Consider the following 23,517-nt stretch of genomic DNA (forward strand, 5'->3'; position numbering starts at 1 on the left):
AACCAGTTAGACTTGCAGATGTCCTTCATAACGGAAACTTATTAACCAGATGAGATGTTAGGATAATTGATGATCATTTGACTATCACCATCAAAGAGGCGAGTTTCAGTTCCAGATTGTTAACTGAGTTTAAACTCCACCATCTTCCATTCGGGAATTTCCGACAGTGACACACTGTCTGAACCACCAGATCCAAGTTACGAAACAAGAGTTTACGCTTGATTTGGTGGAATGACTTTCTCAGTTGTGCTATTTGAATTTTCGGAAGTTAATGTGTATTAAATATACATTATTTTTCAAATTTCTGAACCTGTCCTAAATACCAGACGAGATGACAATTACATTCCTAAATCTCTGCATGCAACTGCCGCATTCTTAAAATGTCAAACCCCTGTCGCTTCAAAAATGAATCTAATCTGCCTGGCTTACTAATTCTGTTCGTACTTCGAAACTTTCTGTACTGGTTTAGAACGGGAATATTGCACTAACATTTAACCCGGTTGTAATTCATATATTTAGTCGTTCAGGGGATGGTGATGTCACCAGTGAGTCCAGGTTTTGTGCTGATGCCTGATTTATTTTCAACTCAGTTTTTTTTTACACTCAAATAAATAGGATTCTGCCACTCATATGAGCCTGAAGACCTTGTAAGGCAGGTCAGATTTCGATACCAAATTTGATTCCCTGACAAACATTAGGAGCTGGATGGGTTTTGTTTTCAATGCTCCTTCATTTCCTGGATCACTGTCTGAAACTAGGCTCCAATTCCACAGCATACATTTACCAACATTCCCCCAGCGAAATGCATAAACCATCTGAATTACAAACGACAACACTTTAGCGACATGACATTCTTCACAAATGTCTCTGCAGAAATCACGTGTGTGTATCTTCTAAAAAGGTTTTGAAATGCAAATAGGATGAAGACCATTTTCAAAAGAAAATGGTGAACATCAACAGAAATGTTAGTAAGTGACATCCTCACGTTTTAAAACTTAGCAGCCATCCCAAATTATTACAATGCTTTTTATGTCATAATTCTCCTGGTGTCCTCAAAGAGACTTGTTCCAAAATCCCCTTTATCTTCTTGACCGTTGTCTCAGTCATGTTGGGGGGAATTTGCTCAGTGCAACGTGTTCTGCCGTCAGCAATAAAGATAGTGACAGCACATAAACGGTCAAAGCATTCTAGTGGTATCTGTAGACTGAGAATCGAACTCAATGGATGTTGGCACATGACGAGACTTTATTTTCAACGTATGCATTTCCCCATTGTCACAGAATAACAGTACTTTTATATTCACAACACACTCAATTTGTTTGACAAAAGAAATGTGGTGGCAAAGATGAAAGTATTAGGAAAAGTAATTGGACAGACTATCTTTATAATTGAAAATCATACATTTTCCTGTGATTGTCAGTTCTCGAATATCTGTGTTCATTTCAATTGCTGTTCTCAACAACTCTTGTTTTGCAGATGAAAATTGGGCGCTAAGGCTAGTGAATGGAGAAAGCCGCTGTGATGGCCGAGTTGAAGTTTACTACGAAGGAAGATGGGGTGGAGTGCAGGACACCGTGTGGGATCAAAATGATGCCAACGTTGTCTGCAGACAGCTGGGTTGCGGTTATGCCTTAGAAAAGTATAACTCTTCAAAGTATGGGGAGAGTGATGGTGGTCCGTGGGTACATGTTGTCCAGTGTAATGGACAGGAATCACAGCTCCAGGACTGCAGGATCTCCAAAACATTGACTTCGTCTGCCACTGAAGGCAGTGCCGTGGGTGTCCTCTGTTCAGGTGAGTAAATTCTTCACTTTTTAACCTGCTCAGAAATATCAAACCAAATAGCCTTCTACTGAGTAAAGTGAGAATGCACATTGCTTGCTTGTTAGTGTCACTCAGAGAGATTGTTTTTCTCTGGGATGAAAACAAACGAAAGGCGGAGTAGTGTATTTGTGTGCGGGGGGGGGGGGGGGGAGTACAGATGGATGAATGTGAGAAATGAACACAATTTGGTTGTCAGATACAAGCATTACAGTTTCTTAACACAAAGTTGAAGTTGACACCCGTGCACAGGAATGCGTTAGTTCTGATGAAGAGTCAGTCGACTTGAAATGCTCACATGTCTTCCCAAAGAGGCCATTAAACCTGCTGAATTTCACCAACAAATTTCTAATTTTGTGAGAGTGATGTTGGCGTGGCGATTTGAAATTTTGATGAGAATGAATATAAACAGATATTGATCAGACAGGCAAAAATGCCGAGGAGTGGGCGATGGAGATTAATTTAAATAAATGTGAGATGCGGGTTTTTACAACTAAAATCTGAAGAGGATTTATACTTTTAATGGAAAGGCTTTGAGGATTGCTGCCAAACAATGAGATCTCGGTGTGCAGACTCTAACATCATTGAAAATGGAGGCATGGACAGACAGTGCAATGAAGAAGGTGATTCGTACACTTACCTTCATTGATTAGTGCCATTGAATATCGGAGTTCAGAAGTCATGCTGTTGCTGTACATTGGTTGGCCACTATTGGAATCATGTGTGTCATTCTGGCCTCGCTGTTAGAAGAACAATGTTGTTTAACTTGAAATGATTTAGAAAGGATTTGCAATGATGTTAGCAGAGTTGGAGGGTTTGACCCATGGGGAGAGGATAAAAAGACTGGGGCGTTTTCCCTTGGACCGTCGGACGCTGAGGGGTGACATTACAGAAGTTTATTCTATCAGGAGGGGCATGCATGAGGTGAATAACATTGTCCCCAGGATCGGGGAATCCGAATTTGGAGGGCAGAGGTTCAAAGTGACGGGGAAAGTTTTCTAATGGAACTGAGGGACAATGTTTGTTACAAAAGAGGTTGCATGTATGAAATATCTTCACAGTAAGATGGTGGAGGATAGTACAATTGCAGCATTTAAAAGGCATCTGGATTTGTGAATAAATAGGAAGGGTTTAGAGATTTGTGGGCGGAATGTTCTCAAATGGGAGTGGATTAATTTCGAATATGTGATTGACATGGAGGAGTTGGACTGAAGGGTTTATTTCTGTGCTGGACATCTCTCGGAGTCCATTAATCTAAATGACCGTTAATTTTCAATCAGTAGAGGTGACTTGCCATCAATCAGAAAAGCAGTTTGCAAGCAATGAGCTCAGGGAAGGTCTCCTCTCGTGTCAGGTGTTATGCTGTTGACCTGATGGAAGCTTCACTTTTCCTCTATAAATATCATAAAATGGTTCGTTAGAAGCTGAAGACAGTGTTTTAAGGGCGCACAAGTTTATTCTCAAACTGCAAGAAGCATGATTTAGACCAGAGCAGAAAACTGTGTGCAGTTAAGGAATCCATGTCAGAGGATGGATTTGACAGTAATGGAGACAATGCAGGGGGCAACGGATGAGAGATTTTCTTGAGATGAACAACATGTCGCTATGAAGACAACTTGGCCAGATTTGGATTCATTTCCTTTGAACAGAGTCGACTGAGTATGGGCAGGATTGAGGTGTATAATAAGCAAGAAGGAATCTTTCCCCTATGTTATGCAATTGCTTACCTTGTGGCATAGAGTTAAGGTGATGGACAGAAGGTTCAGAGGGACCTGAGGATATTCTTTTTCATCCACTTGGGGCGGGGGAGTAGTCTGGAACTCACTGCCTGTAAATGTGGTAGAGGCAGAAACGTTAGGGAAATCTAAGATATATTTGGATGTGCACTTGTGATGCGAAGGAGTTAAGGACGAACCCAAGTGCTGGGAAATGAGATTAAAATATTTAGGAGCTTGTTTTTGACAGAAACAGAATTTGTTGGCCGAAGGTTCTTTCTCTGTGCTGAAGACTTCTTAAATCTGTGATTCTGTGAATTAGTTCTGGACCTTTGTATCTAAGTACACGTGATAATAACCTGAAATGACTTTTCGTCCCCTTTCAGTATTTACACTTCTACAACTACTCAAAGTGCTACTGCTTTCACTCCAATATATATGTTGTCTTTCAGTTATATTCTCGTAAGGTATAGTATTCCCATGTGCGCTGATGAAGGAAACCTGAGACGGTATTTATATTGGACGAACGTACAGCTATGTGCACTATAAAATAGGGTGAGCGTTAGACAAAGTAACATGTGGACAGACATAAACGGAGTGACTGGATAGAGAAAGCACAAATGCAACTGTTTGCAAAATATTTCACGGAATGTTCAACATTGAAAGGGAAACTGAACCTGGCAGTACCAAGTGCAATAAGATATTTTGAAACATTTATGTGCTATACATTCTTGCTAAAAGGTTACACTTGATCTATTAATTTTGTAAGAAATTATGTTTCAGCACAATAAGTACTTCTCATGAGAACATTTAAAACGCTCTTTCCTGTATCTATACATTATGTGGCCCTGAGTGATGAAGGGAATGTGCATTGAATGTGTAATTTTTTCACAGATCACTTTCAGTTAAGGCTGTCAGATGGTGGAAGCCCTTGTGCTGGTCGAGTGGAGATTTACTACAATGGAATATGGGGCTCAGTTTGTGATGATTCGTGGGATGTGGTAGACGCTGAAGTCGTTTGTAAACAACTGGGTTGTGGAAAAGCACTGGATAAGACACTCCCTTCCTCCTCTGGACCGGGCTCAGGCCACATTTGGTGGAAGGATGTGAAGTGTTTTGGAAACGAATCATTTCTCTGGGAATGTCCTTCAGTACCATTGGGTCACCAAGACGACTGTTCTCATAAAGAGGATGTGAGAATTATGTGCTCGGGTGAGGCCATTCTTCAATGCTTTGACTTTGCTCGAATGTTGTAGGTGAGACGTCATGCTGACGTATGTTCACTGAATTCGAAGGAATGTAGAGCAGCGGCAGTAATTTTAAGAAACGATCTCTGACACTTACATGCTGCACAGAAAGTGAAAGAGCAATTCGTTTCTCTAATCTAACTTGCTTTTCTGTCAGTTTTTTTAACCTTCTATTGATACAAGACACGTTTGTCATGAAAAGTGTCTTTTTTGATTTGTTGTCACTACTCCAAGTGGATGTCAATATTGTCCTGATTGTCATAAAGGGTTTGCTAAAAATTAATTCCAAATTTATGATCTTTACTTTTGTATAGAGCCAACAGAAATATGAGACCTGTTCGTGTGTCTATCGAACTATTTGTGACTCGAAAATAAAGGAGTGACTTTTTTTCTTTATGTTTCCGAGCAGACTTCACTGCATCACACACAGCTCCTGTCCAATTGTATCAGACCTGTACTGCTTGTTTATTACTGTGCACTTGCGGTTTTCATGATTTTTCAGAAGCAGTAAAAACATTCCGTAATTTGCTTCCAACTGAGCAGTTTGAAACTTCCCTGGTGATACAAAATTAAAAGTGATTGCATATCTATCTATCTATATATATAATTGAACCGCCATGATATCAGGACCAGTTCCAGTGGACCGTCACTTCTGCAAAGTGGACAATTTACTTTTAACACAGGCTTTCTGTTTTCTGTCAGTTTCTGCTTCTCGACCATTTCGGGTTCTCAAACAGTTCGCCAGATTCTAGTAGTGCCTTGGTCAAGTCCTTCTAAACTCCATGCACGATGCACATTTGGCTCACTCCTTTTTTCATTGCAATATGTGTCATGAAGAAAACTGAACACAACGATCCGCGGATGCAGCGAATCTAAAACAAAAAAGGAAAATTTCTGGAAAAACTCATATGTCTAGCAGCATCCGTCGAGACAAAGAGACAACGTTTCATGTCCAGTGACGCTTCCTCAATTCAGAATACGCGTTACTGGACCTGAAGATTTGTCTGTGCTTTCTCTCTTCACAGATTCTGTTGAGTTTCTCCAGCAATTCCCTTTGTTCATATCATGCATCCTGCTCGTTTCGGCAATCACAGGACACACCAGCAATATGGACAATCTAACAATCTGGATATGTGTTATTGTTTGAACAGAACACAAGGAGCTGCGGCTGGTGAATGGAAAGCATCGCTGTGAGGGAAGAGTGGAGGTGTTCTACAATGGGACCTGGGGAACAGTGTGTTCAGACACATTGGATCCACACGTTGCCAAAGTGATATGTAAACAGCTTCACTGTGGTGAGTTCCAGAATGTTGAATACGACGCTCAATCATTCAGAGCAGGAACGGGAACTATTTGGCTCGATGAGATGGAGTGTCTGTCACACGAGTCGACACTGTGGCAATGTCACACAGATCCGTGGGGTCAACACGACTGTCAACACCGGGAAGATGCTGGTGTAGTTTGTTCAGGTAAGATGACAAGCCTTCTCAATGTTCGGGTCATACTCAAACATGAATTCCTAATAGACTGAGCATCTTTCTCCTTCCAACAGAGAGCAATGTGACAAAGGAGCAGTCCCTCAGTTCAACTTACTGCCATCAACAATTAGGTGCGTCTTCTTTCTCTATGTGCGAATTCTTGGAGATTCTGCTTTGTACTGCATTCAATAATAATCAGTTCTGTACCACAGATACGCAAGACAGTGTGCACTTGCATGGAGGAAGCAGCAACTGTTCTGGAAGAGTGGAAATCATGTGCGATAAACGCTGGGGAACGTTGTGTGGCAATTCCTGGGATATAACTGATGCTAATGTTGTCTGCAGAGAGCTGGGATGTGGCTTCGCTCTATCAGCCCGAGATGAGGCCGCTCTCTCCCTGGAGAAAGATGTTATCTGGCAGAATGATGTGAAGTGTAAGGGAAGAGAATTCTCTCTGTTGGACTGTCTCTCCGCAGCTCCAGCTAAAAGCAAGTGTAACCAGAAGGAAATTGCCAGTGTAAAGTGTTCTGGTAAGATTGATGCTGACTGACGTGCGCCATTAATGTTAAAAATCAGGGCAACTATTTGATTTCCTAAGTTACATTTCCCTTCATAATTATTCGTACTTTCTGTTCCACAGGATCCGAGTTGGTGACGGTCTCCCCTTCACCTCCACCTGCGGGTATTTATGACTGATACTATTATTAGTATTTGTGTTCGCGTTACTTTCCTGAAAAGTGACATTGATGCTGTTGGCATTTTCACGATTTGGAAGCTAGTGTCATTGTTTCCTTAATGATGATTATTCACAATTTTCCATGACAGACCTTAACTATGATAAACCCATTTGTACTCCCTCCTTTAAGGGCAGGAAAGTCCGTCTATTTCCATGCCTGTTGTCGTCTGTTCATCTTTGGGAGTCTTGTTAATCTGTGAGTTAATCGCATTACTGGTGGTCATGCAAAGAAAATTGCAAATGAAAGGTAAGCATCATATCTCCCAACTGAGATAACACTGCGTCACTTTCACTGTTGCATATGTTCTCGGGGCTGTACGTTTTTATTGCACTTTTCGAGCATTTGACTGAGATGGTCACGATTGTGCGGCACTTCTTGGCTGTTTGTTTTCTTCGAGGGACTTTGCCCAATGAAACGCTAAGTTTTAATAAACACTCAGATAAATGCATCAAATCTGTAAATAGCAGTTAAAAGAATATTCTAACTGTGTGAAGTATGCATCAACTCGCTCAATATATTTGGAGAGAAACTGAATTAACTTATAATGTGGAGTTGCTATAGTCATTATCATTGGGAAAGAAATATAATGACTGCACTTTCTTATCTTTCAGTTAACATATACATGACATTCCAGAGCAGGTCAATGATGGCAGCAATATTTCTCCGTTTCATTGAGTTATTTGCAGACTGCCTCTAAATATTTCTTCATTAGTTACTATTATTTATGTTTCTTCAGTGTCTGGGTGCTGCTACCACAACCCAAGATCATTGAGAGGATTAAGGGTCCTTTTAAGGGAACTTCCAGTTAGGCAACAATTGGCTTCCCTTGACTGAGCAAATGATACTTCTGTACTTTGCACAATAATTTAAAAGCGTTTGCTTGGGAACCATTTTCCACGAGTTGGCAATGACAATCAACACTAATAACAATCATTTTCTATTCTTTCACATGCTCTTAATTTTCCTTTACATATAGCCATAAAAACTATGCACTTAGTCTATCACGATCAATGTCATCAAGGTGCACCTTATTTCATTCGTCTCACGTTTTGGTTTTTAACTAATTGTCATAATTATGCAATTGTTTAATGAAAGTAGTCCAATTCTAACAACATTATTATCAACCTTGTTTGTTAGCACCACGGTATGTTGAACATTAATTTGTAATCTCCTCAATGGTATCAAGTTTTTTTTAAAAAATATAGGTTATTAGCATTTTCGTTTTTTCATTGCATGAAAGAGTTTCATTTTCTGCACTCAACATTTTCACTCACATTTGCGAGCTGAGAATTTTCTTGAATAGAAGTTTGAATCAGCAAAATTAGAACAAAATACCCAAATTTATACCAACAAGGACGTCTCGCTCTTTCTGTTTAACATACTAGGTTCGGTAACTGATGTGACATGGAAATTAATCATGGCCTGTTAACTTGTTTTTCCAAGATGTTCTCCCTTCAGCGATCAGTTAACGTTGTGTGAAGATTCTAATCTACAGCATTGTGTGAACTCGTTCTTCTCTCCCCTGGTTCTTCAGATATAAACACCTTGTTTCTGCGAGTGTTCAGCTACAAATGCTGACCAGTCTATTGTTTATTCAACAGAACTTTACCTTGGTGGCAGAGGCTCACGCCTTGGTTTGTACCAAGGAATTTATGAAGAAATTGAGAATATTCCCCCTGGCAAGAGGACGGATCACAAACATGGACCAGGTATATATTTCCAATTGTATAGTGAATCATGACTGGATAAGTATAGCTTCCAATTAATTTGCAGTCTTCCGTGATCAATGACTGAATGAACATGATTAATAGTTAAAACACAGTCGTCGTGTGTGGGAAGCTATCTCATTAACTTTGTCTCTGTCCGCATTTCGTGAGATGAAGAATTTCAATATAATAATCTCCACTGGCCTACATTCCTGATAGATTATTTCTGGCATGTATTTGAAAATGCAAACAGAACTATCAATTTCACTTCTACCCTGGTTCCACCCTGACCCCTTCAGATGGCTGGACAACTAATCAATTCGTCATTGATTTTAAAATGATATAATTTTTGCAGTAAGAATGGATTACACAGCACCAAAGAGCGGAAGTAAAATTGAGGAATCAATGTATAAACAAATATGATGAATCACAGAAGATGAGTGGTGCTGAAAGTGTGCATATGACTCTGAAACTTTGCAGGTGTTGAGATACAGTGTAAATGAATGGAAAGAAAATGTCTGGTAGATGATTAATGTGAAATTATCCATTTTGGTTGGAATAAAATTAGAAATGACTATTATTTGAACGGACATGGCCTGAAAAGTAGACATAGCAGATGTAGGACTAAATTGAGGAGGAAAATTTTCACCCAAAGGATTGAGAATTTATGGAATTCCCTGCCTCATCAGATGTTTTTAGAACTGGGGTGAATAATGTTTTGAACGTTAAAATCGTGAGTAAGTCGAATTGAAACCACGAAAAGATCAGCTATGATCTTATTGAACGGCGGAGCTGGCTGGAACGGTCAGATGGAGTACTCCTGCTCTTCGATCTTATATCATATTCCTTCCCGCAGTGGGTTCACTTGACATTATTCCAGATATTTCTACAGGCACGATTAAAGAACAATACTTTCTGTTGTCACCCTACAATTTATAACATATAACCTTCAACTACAGTCCATAAGTCTACGACATACAGGATCAGGATTAGATCATTTGGCTCATCGAGTCTATTCTGCCATTCAATAAGGGCTGATGTGATTCTCAACCACTTTGATTTGTCTTCTCCTTGGATGTTTTTATCCCCTTATTAATCAATAACCTTTGTATTTCTGTTTTAAATACACACTGATTGGCCTCAATAGCCATCTGTGTTCCATAGATTCGCAAGCCTCTGGTTGAAGAATATTTGCCTCATTCTCAATCTTATTGGTCATGGCTTCTCTTGGAATTCGTGTTTGAAAATAACTCTCCATTTTTATTTTTAGTAATTTATGCTTCCATTGACTCACTCAATCGCATTGAATACTACACCAGCCACAACTTGACTGACAATAATCCCGGATCTGAAAATCTTGAGGTGAAATCCAACAGTATTCCAGGTGTGTATAGCATCACTTTCTGTCAATTAATTTTCGTCCTACACCCTCTATGCTGTTCTAAACTTAACGATGGCAACCCTCACATGGTAGTGTGACCACTGGAATGTTGGTTAAAGAGAAAATCGCTGTTTTGATACCACATGATCATGGGCATGGTCTGTCCGGCTGTCTTGTTTCTCACAGAGATTATAGAGCCTATGACCTCTACTTGTAATGTGCAAAGAGATGTGCGTTCGATGTCGTTGCTTTCAGGAACTGCACTCACACCCATTCACGAAGAAGAATACGTCTCCTTAAGCTGAACATTCCAAAAACAACCAGGTTATCATTCTAATCGCATTTTTCCAGCACACCTTGGCCCACAGCCTTGTATGTCTTGACATTGCAAGTGCATCACTGAATACTTTTTTGAGCGTGTTTTGCCTCTATCACCCTTCCTGGCAGAGAGTCGAAGATTTCCTGTTTACTTCTCCCATCACTTCTCTGAAATGTATGATCCCTGATCTTTGATCTCTCCATCAATAAGAAATGTTCCTCCTGTCTTCCCCAACTACTGTCGTCATCATTTCATGACTCATCGCAGGCATGCCAGCAACTCTGCATGCTCAGCTCCAAGTCAATTAATTGCAAGACAGATACTGCGGTAGGTCTCTCAGCCCTTCGTAACTCTTCCTCCTTTCAATGAGATAATTCCAAACTATGGTGTGGCCTAAATCCAGCTCCCTGCCTTTGAAGCATGTCCATAAATACCTTTGATCAACAATAATCTCGGCCACATTTAAAATTAAGAATTGATCAGACATCAGCTAATTTTTGGGAAATATATTTCCAAACCCTGTACAACTTTATCCTTTCTTGACATCTTCCCTGAACGGTCTGGCATTAATTCTGTGTATAACACCTCGAGCTAAAATAGTCTAATCAGTTGAAGTAGTTTACTTTATGTTCCCTGTCTTATCCGGGTTATTATCTTGAATAATTCAATCAGATAACCTTTCACCTTCTCATTTCCACAGAAAACAATCCCAATTTGCACCAACTCTGCTCATTCCGTAACTTCAGAATTATGACCGAACTCTTCTGGTCTCAGTTTCCCGCACTTGCCTTATCTGAGGCATTCGTCTCGTTTTCTAGTTATCGTTGTTGTGTATTTCAATTTGTATCAGTGATGCTCATCTTTGTCTCCAGGTCGAATTCGTGGTGAGTATGACGATGTTGAGACTGAAGATGCAGACTGTCATGATGGAAAGTTACAATTGGACAGTGATCCCGATGAACCCCTCACAATTACAGATGATGACAGTGGTCTTTGTTCACTCGGTGAGTTGAATAACAGATACTCACATCTTTAACCACCTTTCTGTGCATTCACACTGCGATAATTCCTTTCCATTCCATGATAATATTATATTTACTGAAAATCCTAGAACAACGTCCAAACCTGTGCCTCACTTCCACAGCTTGTCACTGAGAAAGCAATGTATTATTGGAGAACGATTTTTATTTCAATAGCATGAAGAACCGTCTTTAAAAATGAATTTGATGGTATTCATCATACACTGCGTTTTGTCAGTTCTTCGAATAGCTGATGTTCACCGAATTTTGTAATTACATATCTACAAAATTGCTGTTTCAATGCGTCATCAACTGGCTGTATGGAGAATATGAAAGATAGGGTTTTACGTGCTCAACAGTTTGAATGGTTTAGTTCTTGTAGCTCACAGGGAATACAGAGCCTAGGACCTTTACTTGTAATGTGCAAAGAGACGTGTGTTTGATGTGGTTGTTTTCAGGAACTGCATTCACACCCATTCCCGAAGAAGAATACGTCTCCTTAAGCTGAACATTAAAAATGCCAATAACTCACGGTTGCCTTTGAAACCCAGACTATCTGATCAGCTGCTTAACCATTTTAGTGTTTTCGAATGGCATTTTGGAAAAGAAAAACTGCTCCAATGTTCCTTGTGTTCCCAGTTATCCGCTTCCATTATTCTTCACTTTCTCTCCTTTTTCACAGAGAGTTGTTTAATTACTGTTGTGAGTACTATCCTGTAACATGTAACAGTCACCACACTAACAACCAAGGTCCTATGTTTCTTTGAAGAATGGTCACCGGGCCTGTAACTTTAACTTTGATGTCTTCCAAACATGTGTCCAGACATGCTGGGTTTTTCTAGCAATTCCCGTTGTTTGTTTCTGATTATGAATGGCCAAATGAGCTTCCCTGCACTGCATGATTCGATAGAACTATGATACAGCCGTTGCCATGTTACCTCTGTTGTGCAATCAGAAAATACATCTGACTTCCCCTGATAACTCGCATATCGGTGGCGCCTTCACTGTTGACATGCACTGGATGTGCGATCCAAACTTTTACAACGTTCGCATCAAGCCCATAATTGCGACGTTTCCCTCTGAGTTCCAATGTTTCTGATGCAGAGGAAAGAATGGGATGCCTTGGCTTTCTGCAAAATTTTGAAATATCTTGAGCACTATGTAATGTTGAAAATCATCATGGAAAACTTGACATTTATTTTTGAGTTAAACATTGAATACTTTCGTGAGGATTGTTTAAATTAATGAAGAAAGCAACTTTTATTGTTTCACAGAGATCTATTAAATTGTTTTAGGAGTGCGAAAGAAACCATAGATATTTGTTTATCTTGCAATTTCAATCAACATCTCACCTGCAAAATCGTGCATGGCCAATGATATACTTTTGAACATTTCATAACTACTATCATTTAGGATATTGCCCAGCCAATATTCGCACAAACCAGAGGCGATGATCATTATATAATATTTTGAGTGAGCTTGTTGATTGTAGAATAAATATTGGCCCAGTGATCACTTGCTGCACATATCTCTCTAATCTTCAGAGTAATTTCCAGGCTGTCGTTTGCATCAGCTAAACACACAGATAGATAAACATGTCAATGTGACTTCCAAATATGGCCCGTCATCAGTCTGACCTTGCTGAGGCAGAATTAGTCTTGTCCCTACTGCATGGAGTGAGAGTTTCAGATAGGGATTGGTAGATTCATGTGCTGTGAATCGAGCCAGAGGCGACTTGAACGCGTGGACTCAAATTATTTTCTTTATCATTTCAGGTAGATTTTAGAAGCGTTTTCAACATGGGACGTCCCAATATTGCGAGAAGTCGCCGACTATCGTTTTAAATCTCAAAAATATTTTTCTCACTATGAGCTGCAACTGGTTGTAATTCAGCAGCATGTACTTTGGCATTGAAATATATATATTTGCATATATATACATTTGAAATATAACTGAAAAATTGCATGTTGTGTGTTTTAATGAGTTAAAAGTGGGTATAAACAGAGTGCATCGAAGTTATTTTTTATGTGTGCATATATTACATAATTCATTTCTCAGTGTGAATTTTTGAAGTCACAATAGTGGACGATGGTCCTGTGGCCTGTCAATGAGGTATTGAGGAAATTCCATGTGGAATTGCTTTGCTTTCTCATACCGAATGAAGGAGGCTTTTAAACTTGTCAAGCCAAAGAATTCTATGAAGTGCTGTTTTGCTGTTTATTGAATGAAATGTTCTGTCCCTGAACTGGGAATATTTCTGAAAGTGATGTGCAAAATGTAGGAGAAAATTCATCAATAAAAATGCAGTGATTGCAAGTTTGTTTTGGGATTCTGAGTCCGTTTGTTGATGTCAGTGCCAATTGTATGTTTGTGAGTGTCAGTGAGTAAGTGAGAGTGGTTGTAATTAGCTGTGCTTGTGCAACTGCATCTCTGAATATGAGAATAATTTTGCTTCGGCCAGTACGTTGGAAAGCTGATTGCAGGATGGAAGCACACAGAAAATGAAAGGGAATTTGGAAAGTTAACATTCAGAAGGATCGTGGCTTCCAATCTGCTTTTCTGTAAAGGTAGCAACGCAGGTGGGTAAGGTAAGCAAGGAGGCATATGACAAGGGTTCCTGCATTAGTCGGAAAATACGTGGTATAATTTTTATGCAGTCAGGTTGTGTGTTGTCGAACTTTAATTCGGCCACATTTGGAAGATGACACACAGTTCTGGCTGCCACTCCACCGAAGTGACATGGAGGCTTTGTTGAAGCTACCACTGAAAGAACAGCGTGCAGGTGTGGGACACTGCAAAGGGTGTGATGCATGCTCTGTTTGGAGGGGCATGTTTGGTGTGGATCGCCAAAGTTGCGAAGGTGACAAAGTTGTGGAAGCATAATTTTGTCGCGGGGTGGGGGTGGAGGCGAGGTGTTAATTTTGAACAGGCAGAAAGGAGGAAACTTCGGAAGGCTATGAATTGAGGCACGGCATGTGTGAGAGTGAGAAATGTGTAGGGTAATATTTTAAGATGTAAACAAGCAGGGAGTGGTGGGTGAGAAAGACAGAACCGAAAAGTAGAGACAGAGATACAAAAAAAAGAGAACACATCCAGAGACGATATTTGTGACTGTGTCTCTTTGCAGTGGAGTCTCTGTTTATTTTAGATGTTGAATCTGTTGAAATAGGGTTAAACCATTCCCCACTTTCTCTCAGTCATCCCTTTTGTTCAAAATGATATAACACTGATGGCCATGTTGATGCGAGTTTCCATATGTGTGTCTTTGCATTTTGTTGTGTTTGTACCAGTGTGTCTGTACCTGCCTGCAATGAGATACACTTTATCCGGGAGGGAAGTTTGAACGAAACAATAAACTAAAAAATGCGAGAGTCAAAGGCTTGGAAGTTCTCTCGCTTCCTCTCTCTACCCCCTCCCCTAACCCCGTCCTCCTCTTATATTCCAAGTGAGACAATGCCAACCAATACCAGTCCATAAGCGGCAGATATTTTTTCTTGGATAAAGTATTCAAGCCAGTGAATTTCCCAGGTTTCAATGATACTTTATTCTTCAAGGAGAAAGTGAGGTCTGCAGATGCTGCAGATCAGAGCTGAAAATGTGTTGCTGGAAAAGCGCAGCAGGTCAGGCAGCATCCGAGGAGCAGGAGAATCGACGTTTCGGGCATGAGCCCTTCTTCAGGAATCATTCTTGCATGCTGCCTGACCTTCAAACCTGCGCTTGTAGAACTTTTGTTCAATCGATCTTTCCGCTGTGATATGAGCAGAAGGAGATGAACAGACCCAGTGTTGGCCTGAGCCCTTCAAATTCTTCCGTCACTTAGAATCTGACACAATAAATTACATAGAATTGTAAATTGCACAAAGTGCAATTTACATGCCCCTCCAAATTGCACAAAGTTAATCATTTCTCCTTATAAAAACAATTCACAGGGAGGGGCCAGAATACAGTTGCCAGCAAATTTTCGATTTAAGGTGTACAATGTCAGGAAACAGCCCAAATATAAATCAATTCGTCATTGCAGAAGAAACTCATAGGTTTTTCAACATAAACATCTTTCACTCTGATGGAACCCGAAGTAAAATTGCAGTCATCTCACTAGTGTGTGCATGTCTGTGTACCTGCATCTGTGCGAAGCGTTTGTGCGTCAGTGTCGTGGGTACCGGTGTGCGCGTCAATATAGATGGTTGTCTTTCTGTATCTGTATGCTGCTGTGAATTGGTCGCTCTCTTTCTCTCTCTCTGATGGTACGCTTGATGGCTTTCACGCTGCAGCTTCTCCTATGCAGTGGCGTTGGCAGTCCAGCAGAGGGTGGTGTTATATCAGTTTTAACACAAGGGAGTAATTGGGACAGAGACATTTCTCATCTCTCTTTCTCTCTCTGCCTTCTTCTTCTCTCCTCCTCACTCCTCCATCTCTCTGTCTCCCTCTCCCTGTCCCACTCTCACCTCGTTCTTCCTTCATCTGTCCCCTGCTCCTAATCTCTCTACATGTCTCCCGTTCTCCACACCCTCTCCCCCACGCTTTATTCCTTCCTCTCCTCCTCCTTCTGATCCCTCACTGTCTCTCACTCTTTCCCTTTGTCGTGTGCCTGTCTGCCCTGTCCCTCCTCCTCTCTCCCTGAGTAACTCGGAAAATATTATGGGGAGCAATGAATTACCAGGAGGAGGTCACCTCGTGTGATCAAGGCACAGGCTATGGTACCAAAGCACTTCTGTTGGCCTGGACTGCATAAGGATGTGTACACTTTGCCATACATTTCAGAGGTGCGTAATAGGGTGAGCCACAGGCAGTAATCAAACTAGTGCATTTGCTGCCAATTCCCGCGGATCCCAAGAACACGTCACGTGGGTTATGATTGATTGTGTTTGTCCTCTCCGTAATACCAGAAATGGGAACCATTGGTTGCTCACTGTAATGGATGTGGCTATCAGATTTCTGGAGTGTGAAGGCAAAAAGGGTGGTGGAGGAGTTGGTACCTTTCTTTACCCAATATGGGTAACCTAGGGAGATTCAGTCAGACCAAGTCTCCAATTTTGCTCCGCGGTATTTAAGGAAGTCATGGCTACATTCTGCATGCAGAACTTTAAATTAAATGCGTACCATCCTGAATCCAAGGGAGCCTTGGAAAGGTGGCATCAGACCCCGTAGATCATGATTCAGAGCGAACTGTCAGGGCTACCCAAATGGTTGGGATAAAGGTATCCCATTCACATTGTTTGGATTAGAAATGCAGAAAGCCTCCACCGCTTTCTCTGGCAGCTCATTCCAAACACGAATCATGTGAAAAAGCTACACTCAGTTCCCTTGTAATCCTGTCCCCTCTCACCTTAAACTTATGCCCTGTGTGTTTGGTTTCCCTCACCCTGGTGAATGAAAAGCTTTGGATACTCACGTTATGTATGTCAATCGTGATATTGTAAAGCTTTACAATGTCATCCATGAGTCACCTACAATCCGGGGAGAAATCAGTCCCAGCCTATCCAACCATTCCTGGCAACACAAACCATCCAGTTTAGATTACAGCATTGTCAAACTTTTCTGCTTTCTTTTCCAATTTAATAACATCCTCCCTTGAGCAGGGCTTGCAGAATTGAGCGTGGTACATCAAAAGTGGCCTCACTAGATGCTGTGTCCTCACCAGATACATACCAGGAATGCCAACGACAGCCAGAATGGGGTAGTAGACACCCTGAATTATCCAAAACACGTCCTGATTTCGAGATGTTAGAGATATCCAATTCTGGGAATGCCAGTAGAGTCCATTGTAGAAACTTCAGTCCATTGTCGTAATGATCACAATCAGTCACTCTCAGAATCCAATCTCTTCCTCTGTCTGTCGAGACGACCGTCCCCCATTACTGAGGGAGTTGGCACAACCACTGACATGGCAGGGTAACACGCTGCAAGGAGCCCCTGAGTATTAAAGGAGGAGAGTGCCCTCCAGGTACACAGCGATAAACTGTGGAGCCTGATGTTAATGGGAGATGGAGAACAAACAGGTACCATTAACCCATTCCATTCCAGCAGCGTTCTACACAGTAACATCGAACGTCTGCCCAGTCTCATTGGTACCTTCGTGGCTCACTGGGGGAGTCAATGTGACACGTTTCAGATACGAGAGTGTTGTCAGAGGACTGGAGAAGTGTAAATTACCCAGGCCGTGTATTCAAAAAAATGGAATGGATTTGTTTAATTTTTAATTCATTCACTGGAACTGATGTGTCTTTGGCTGTGCCCAGCATGCTGCCTGACCTGCTGTGCTTTTACATCACCACAGTCTCGACATTTATCATGCTGTCCCTAGTTACGTCCATGAGAAGGGAAGGCGTGCGACTTGGAGGGGACTTGAAGGATAAGGAGCAGCAGATGGCGAAACACCAATCCCTGCAGGTTCCCCTCCGAGCCCCTCACCATCTCGACTCAGAAACATATCGGCTGTTTCTTCTGTGTGAATTGGTCAGAATCCTGGAAATCCCTCTCGAAGGGTGATTGTGGGTCGACCCTACAGCACATTGACTGTAGCAGTTCAAGAAGGCAGGCTCGACCCCCGCACTTTCTCAAACACAGAAAAAAACACATGTACACACTTTTGAGACCAGAAGGGTGCGGAGTTCCCAGAAGGAAACTGACGTGTTGTTCCTCCAGCTTGCACTGAGCTTCGCTAGGTTATAGTAGCAAACCTGCGAGAGATTCTTTCCAGAGAACAAGGTGGTGATGAGAACATTCCCAACGAGCCTTTGACCAATCCTTTGTCTATCCAACTATTTTCATCCCTCATTGTCCCACCTCACTCCATTTTTCACTCATTCATCCGTCCCCATACCTTCTCCAGGAGATATATCAATAGCTTCAGAGCCAAAGCCAATTCTGAAGGAGGTCAGTGAACCCGAAACGTTAACTATGCTTGCTCTCCACAGATTCTGCCAGACATGTTGAGTATTTTTTTAAACAATTTCTGTCTGTTTCCGATGAATGTTTCAGTGCAGGACAGTTTGGGAACAGTGACCAAAGTTCAGTGTGTTTAAGGTAGGTAGGATAATGATCATATAGGTCCTCTGGTAAATGCTTTAGTACAGGGTAAGGCAAATGATAACGTCATCAGGCAATAACTGGAGAAATTAGGTTTTAGGGATTCTTTTCAGGGGAAATCTAATTTTGTCAGGTGGGAATCATTTAAAGGTCAATGATCAGAATTCGGAATCACGTGGAATCATACAGTCGGACATCACGGTAACAGACTTTTTGATCCACTCGTCAAAACTGATCAAGTTTCCCAAAGTCGACCAGTCCCATTTGCCTGCAGTTGGTCCATGCCCCTCTGAACTTTTCCTAGTTATGTAACTGTCCAATGTCTTTTCAATTTTTAAACTGCACCTGCATCAACGTCTTCCTGTGATGCAGAAAGGTTAGGACGGCAAGATTCGCAAATTGCAAATGACAAGAGATATCAAAAGTTTAGTCAGAATGAGAAAAGGAAGCACGTGCTTAGAAAATTGAAATCAAACAAGACCCTTGAGAGGTTTGAAGGAAGCATAAAAAACATGAACAGATGAATTATCAGTGCTAAAACAGACCATAAAATGTTGTTGGCCAGTAGGACCAGGGTGATGTATTGGTGCATTCAGTGCAAGAGTTCAGTGTGAACAGACTCAAGGACAAAGGAGGGATTTTATGACGAAAGCTAGAGGAAGGGAATCAGGTCTTTAGTGAATATCTCGCATCCGTATCCACAAAGAAAGAATGAGATGGATGATGGCAAGTTTAGGGAGGAATATGTTGATATTCTGGGTCATGTCAAGATTAGGAGTGAGGAGGTTTCTGGCGTGATGTGAAATATCAGTTTAGATATGTTACCAGGATATTGAAGGATTTGGTGGCTGGGGTATTTGCTGAGGCTTTGTCAGAGATTCTTGTATCTCTTTAGCCACAAGAGAGGACACAGAAGACTGGAAAATAGGCAATGTGTTTCGTTTGGTTAAAAAGAGCAAAACTGTTAATTCAGGGAATTACATGTAGTTGTGTTTTCATCCATGGTAGTTAACTGCTTGTAGAAGATTCATATGGACGGGATTTGCTCACATTTGTTAAAAGAAGGGCATTTAGAGATAGTAGCCATGGGTTTACGTGGGATGCCGTGACTCGCAAATTTGACTGAGTTTTGTGAGCAATTGATGATGATAATTGATGAGGGTAGTGAGTCGATGTTGTTGTCGGCAAAGACTTTACTTAAGCATTGAATAATCTCCAGTATGTCTAGCAGATATAACCACATGGGTTCCATGGTTGTGAGTTTGTAAGATAAATCAAAAATTGGCTTGGTTGGAGGAGACAGAAAGTATAACTTTGATATCTGTTTTCTGACTGGAGGTCTGAGAGATATCTCTTTGCAGAACGATCCTTGTTGTGACCTGCATTGTTTGTAAAATTCATTCAGCTGATCTGGTTAGTAAATTTCCAGAAAACATGAAAATTACCGGAGATGTGGGTAGTGAGGAAGTCTGTCAAAGCATACAGCAGGCTATGGAGCATTTGGAAATTTGAGCAGAGAAATAGCAGATGGAGGTGGATCCAAAGACGTGTAATTTGATGGACGTGGGAGCTCAAAAGCAAGAGGAAAACACGTCAATGAAGGTCAAGGATTTTGGTAAAGTATTTGATAAATCCCTCGTTGTAGATTGGTTCAGAAAAGTAAGTGATATGGAATCCATGGTGATATGGAAAGTTTGGTGTAAAATTGAATTGACCATTGAAAACACAGGATGTTGCAGAACCGTGTTTTTCCCTGTCTGCAGGTGATTAACCACATGTATAAAATTTGGATGAAAGTGTAGGTGGTATCATTAGTAAGTTTGCAGACGACACAAAAATTGGCTGATTCTGCACAGTAAGGAAGGGTGTCAAAAGTCACAACAAGTCATGGATCAATTAGACATTTGGTTGGAGAAACAATGGATAGCGTTTTACCTGGCAAGAGATGGTGATGCATTTTTGGAAATTAAATGCAAGTGGAAACTGCACTGTTAATGGTCGGTCTCTGAATAGCATTGATTGACAGAGGGTTCACGTCCATATCTCCCTGAAAGATGCAACACAAGTGGATAAGTTAGTAAAGAAGTTATACAGCATGTTTTCCTTCTCCAGTCGGGGCAGTAAATGTAAATGTTGGCAAATCGCGCTGCAAATGTATCAGGCATCGACCAAGAAAAATTTGGAGGCTCATGCACAGTTTTGAAGGCTGCACTACTGGAAGCAGGTGGAAGCTTTGGAGAGCATGCAGAAGATGTTTCACAGAATTTTGGTGGATTGGAATGTATTAGCCACAAGGAGATGTTGGACAAACGTGGATTATTCCGTTTGAGCATCAGAAGCTGAGGGGGAGATTACTAAAGTATTTAAAATTATGAGAGGGAGAGGCAAAGAGAATAATCAGAGTCTCCGTAGGGCGGAAATGTACAATACTGGTGGGCACAATTTTACTTTGAGAGGCAGAAAGGTGGAAGGAAAAGTCAGAGGCAGGTTTCTAACCTCAAAGATAGTAGTACCTGGAATGTGTTACCATGGGAGGTAGCATGAACAGTTATGGTATCAACAATGGTATTTAGACAGTTGAATGAACAGGCAGAGGATAGAGAGAAGCAGACCATATGCATGCAAATGGAATCAGTTTAGAACAGCATCATGGTGGACACAAGCATACTGGGCAGAAAGCACAGCTCCTTTGGAGGTCTGTTCTATGTTCTATGGTGTGATCATATAATTCTGTGACATCAGTGCTCAACGTCTTTCTCTGTTTAATTCCCATTGCTTTATCCCTGCTCCGACTCAGTGCAACTTAATATCTTCTGCATTTCTCTATGGTAATGATTTCTAATGATAGGACTGATGTTAGGGGTAGGTTCTTCACTCAGCGAGTCGTTAGTCCATGGAATGCCCTGCCAGTAACAGTGGTGGACTCTCCCTCTTTATGGGCATTTAAGAGGGCATTGGATAGGTATATGGAGGATAGTGGGTTAGTGTAGTTTAGGTGGGCTTGGATCGGCGCAACATCGAGGGCCCAAGGGCCTGTACTGCGCTGTATTCTTCTATGTTCTATGTTCTAAGTCTTGCACATGCTTCATATCTCCTCCTGCCTGCCTGAGAGATGTGGACAGTGTCGATTGGGAGAAAGCATTCCCGAAAACAAATGGGACAAGCAGGTGACAACAATAGTTTAGAGATCTGAAAAAGCAGCGAAGATGGACGTCACGATATGGAAGGCACTACCTGGAAACTTGGGGAATGCAGATTGAAACTTGCCACAGCATTAGATGAATATGGAAGCAAATATTTGCAAGATTATCCGATTAAGACAGGATACTGGCATTCGGTAATCATGAGTGTTTGAACAGCCAGTACAGACACGATTAGCCGAACAAACTCATTCCAGTCTGTAACGCGATTGCAACTCAGTGATTCTGTGACAGACAGACTGTCTTCAAACGTGTAGCCTCAGTCTTGGATCCTAATTCACGTTTGTAGGCACTGATTGGATCTCAAACTGATCTTTTCTGTCACGCTGAATCACTCTGTTAGACGTATGTTTACCAGTAACTAGATTACAGAAATTTTGTGCGACCGTTCAGGATTTAAGGTGTTAACATATTTATAGATTCCCAGTTGACATGAGCCGGGAGCTGAGATGTGCTCTTCCATGATGACGCACCCATTGAGATTCTGTTGAGTGTCTATTCTAATTCCGAATTTACTGTTTTTTTCCATCCGATATTTTTTATTTTAAAGGAGAAACAGGCGACAACATTAGAGCACAGAATTTACCACGGTACCAGGTGTTTCCTGTTGTTTGAACAGAAAGGCAAGACGCGCAGTGACGGTTCTGTGGTTCTGCAGACTGAGAAGCTGCCTTTTCATACACTGAACCTTCCATAAATCTTGCCAAATTCCAAATTATTATCTGCTGTAAAATATGCTTCTGCGTGGTTTGTAAAAATATGCTACGGCTCTTCGATGCAATCAATTCGTTGGTAATGTCCGGCATTTATGATATCAAAATGCGTGTTCATGCATTTCGCCTCTGTCTGAAAGATCAGATTTCTTCAGATGATTGGCAATTTGCCCTGTATCGCAACACAACCCATATATGATGCGAAATTCTGCAGCACATCTGTGAGACATGGCTCAGGCGCTGTCTTGTAGATGAATAGTTCAAAACAGCACAGGATAAAATGGAAATTGTTGATAACGTGAATGAATGTAGTTAATAACGCTAAACTGTACCCAGATTCCAAACCATGGTAACACGATCAAAGTTTCTGATGGTGTTGGCAATCTGAATTAAGAACACAGAAGAACTGCAGAATCTTGGGACAAATATGATTTTAATGTTTTGAGTCCACAGAAGAGGGCTGGATAATGCTGATTTATGTGCAGTTCATCTGAGATGCTCAAGGGAAAGAGATGTGGAGAGTAAGCAGAGCATAAGACAGAGACAGGCCTTATAGTAGTAAAGGAGTGATGTGGATTCTAAATCGGTATTGATGATAAGTGTGACGGTCAGAACGTCACTGATCAGAGCACCTACAGTTTCTTTCAAAACACTTATGTATATTACAAACAACTGAGTTACAGCACTGATGCTGTTGTAACAACATTGATCACAGACTTTCAGGGAGAGAAAATAACACACACACTTCCACAACTTCATGTTGTATTCTGTAATCATCCAATTTTGTTTCACGTATTTTGTGATCTACACTTCCGTAAGGAGTGTTCACCTGCAAAAGGATAATTTGACATGATGACCTTTATATCAATGTCTCTGCACTTTCCATGTCCAAAGGTAGTGCGGGAAATAGGCCACATGTGTTCCTGCGTTAACCTCAGGACAAATCCAACCAGGCCAAATATTGTCTAAACCCGTTTACTCTCAGTCAGTGTTTGAAGGGGTCATCAACGATGCTGTCAAACAGGTACCACATGGCAATAGACTGCGCACTGATTCCCAGTCTGAGTTCCACCAGGGCAACTTAGCTCTTCATCAAACACCGAAAATGCTGCAAATCTCAGCGTGTCTCGCTGCGTCTGTGGACCGAGAAAC

General features: G+C 41.2%; 2 protein-coding genes across 2 annotated transcripts in view; both read left to right on the forward strand.

Moving 5' to 3' along the window:
• Positions 1-11,931, forward strand: part of LOC148144498 (scavenger receptor cysteine-rich type 1 protein M130-like) — a 32,279-nt gene extending 20,348 nt beyond the window's left edge. The window contains exons 7-15 of the mRNA XM_087975355.1: positions 1,477-1,794; positions 4,431-4,748; positions 5,935-6,275; positions 6,461-6,791; positions 7,128-7,244; positions 8,600-8,707; positions 9,975-10,088; positions 11,277-11,408; positions 11,882-11,931. Of these exons, the coding sequence (XP_087831481.1) occupies positions 1,477-1,794; positions 4,431-4,748; positions 5,935-6,275; positions 6,461-6,791; positions 7,128-7,244; positions 8,600-8,707; positions 9,975-10,088; positions 11,277-11,408; positions 11,882-11,931 (1,829 nt within the window). The remainder of the gene's footprint in view (positions 1-1,476; positions 1,795-4,430; positions 4,749-5,934; positions 6,276-6,460; positions 6,792-7,127; positions 7,245-8,599; positions 8,708-9,974; positions 10,089-11,276; positions 11,409-11,881) is intronic.
• Positions 11,932-19,979: 8,048 nt separating this feature from the next.
• The window catches only part of LOC148144499 (scavenger receptor cysteine-rich type 1 protein M130-like), a 41,966-nt gene continuing 38,428 nt past the window's right edge, over positions 19,980-23,517 (forward strand). The window contains exon 1 of the mRNA XM_087975356.1: positions 19,980-20,067. Within this exon, the coding sequence (XP_087831482.1) occupies positions 19,980-20,067 (88 nt within the window). The remainder of the gene's footprint in view (positions 20,068-23,517) is intronic.

The sequence above is a fragment of the Chiloscyllium plagiosum genome, unplaced genomic scaffold (genome assembly GCF_037043375.1).
Source record: "Chiloscyllium plagiosum isolate Xiang-an unplaced genomic scaffold, Cpla_swu_hap1 HiC_scaffold_27, whole genome shotgun sequence".
In the NCBI taxonomy this organism is placed as follows: Eukaryota; Metazoa; Chordata; class Chondrichthyes; order Orectolobiformes; family Hemiscylliidae; genus Chiloscyllium; species Chiloscyllium plagiosum.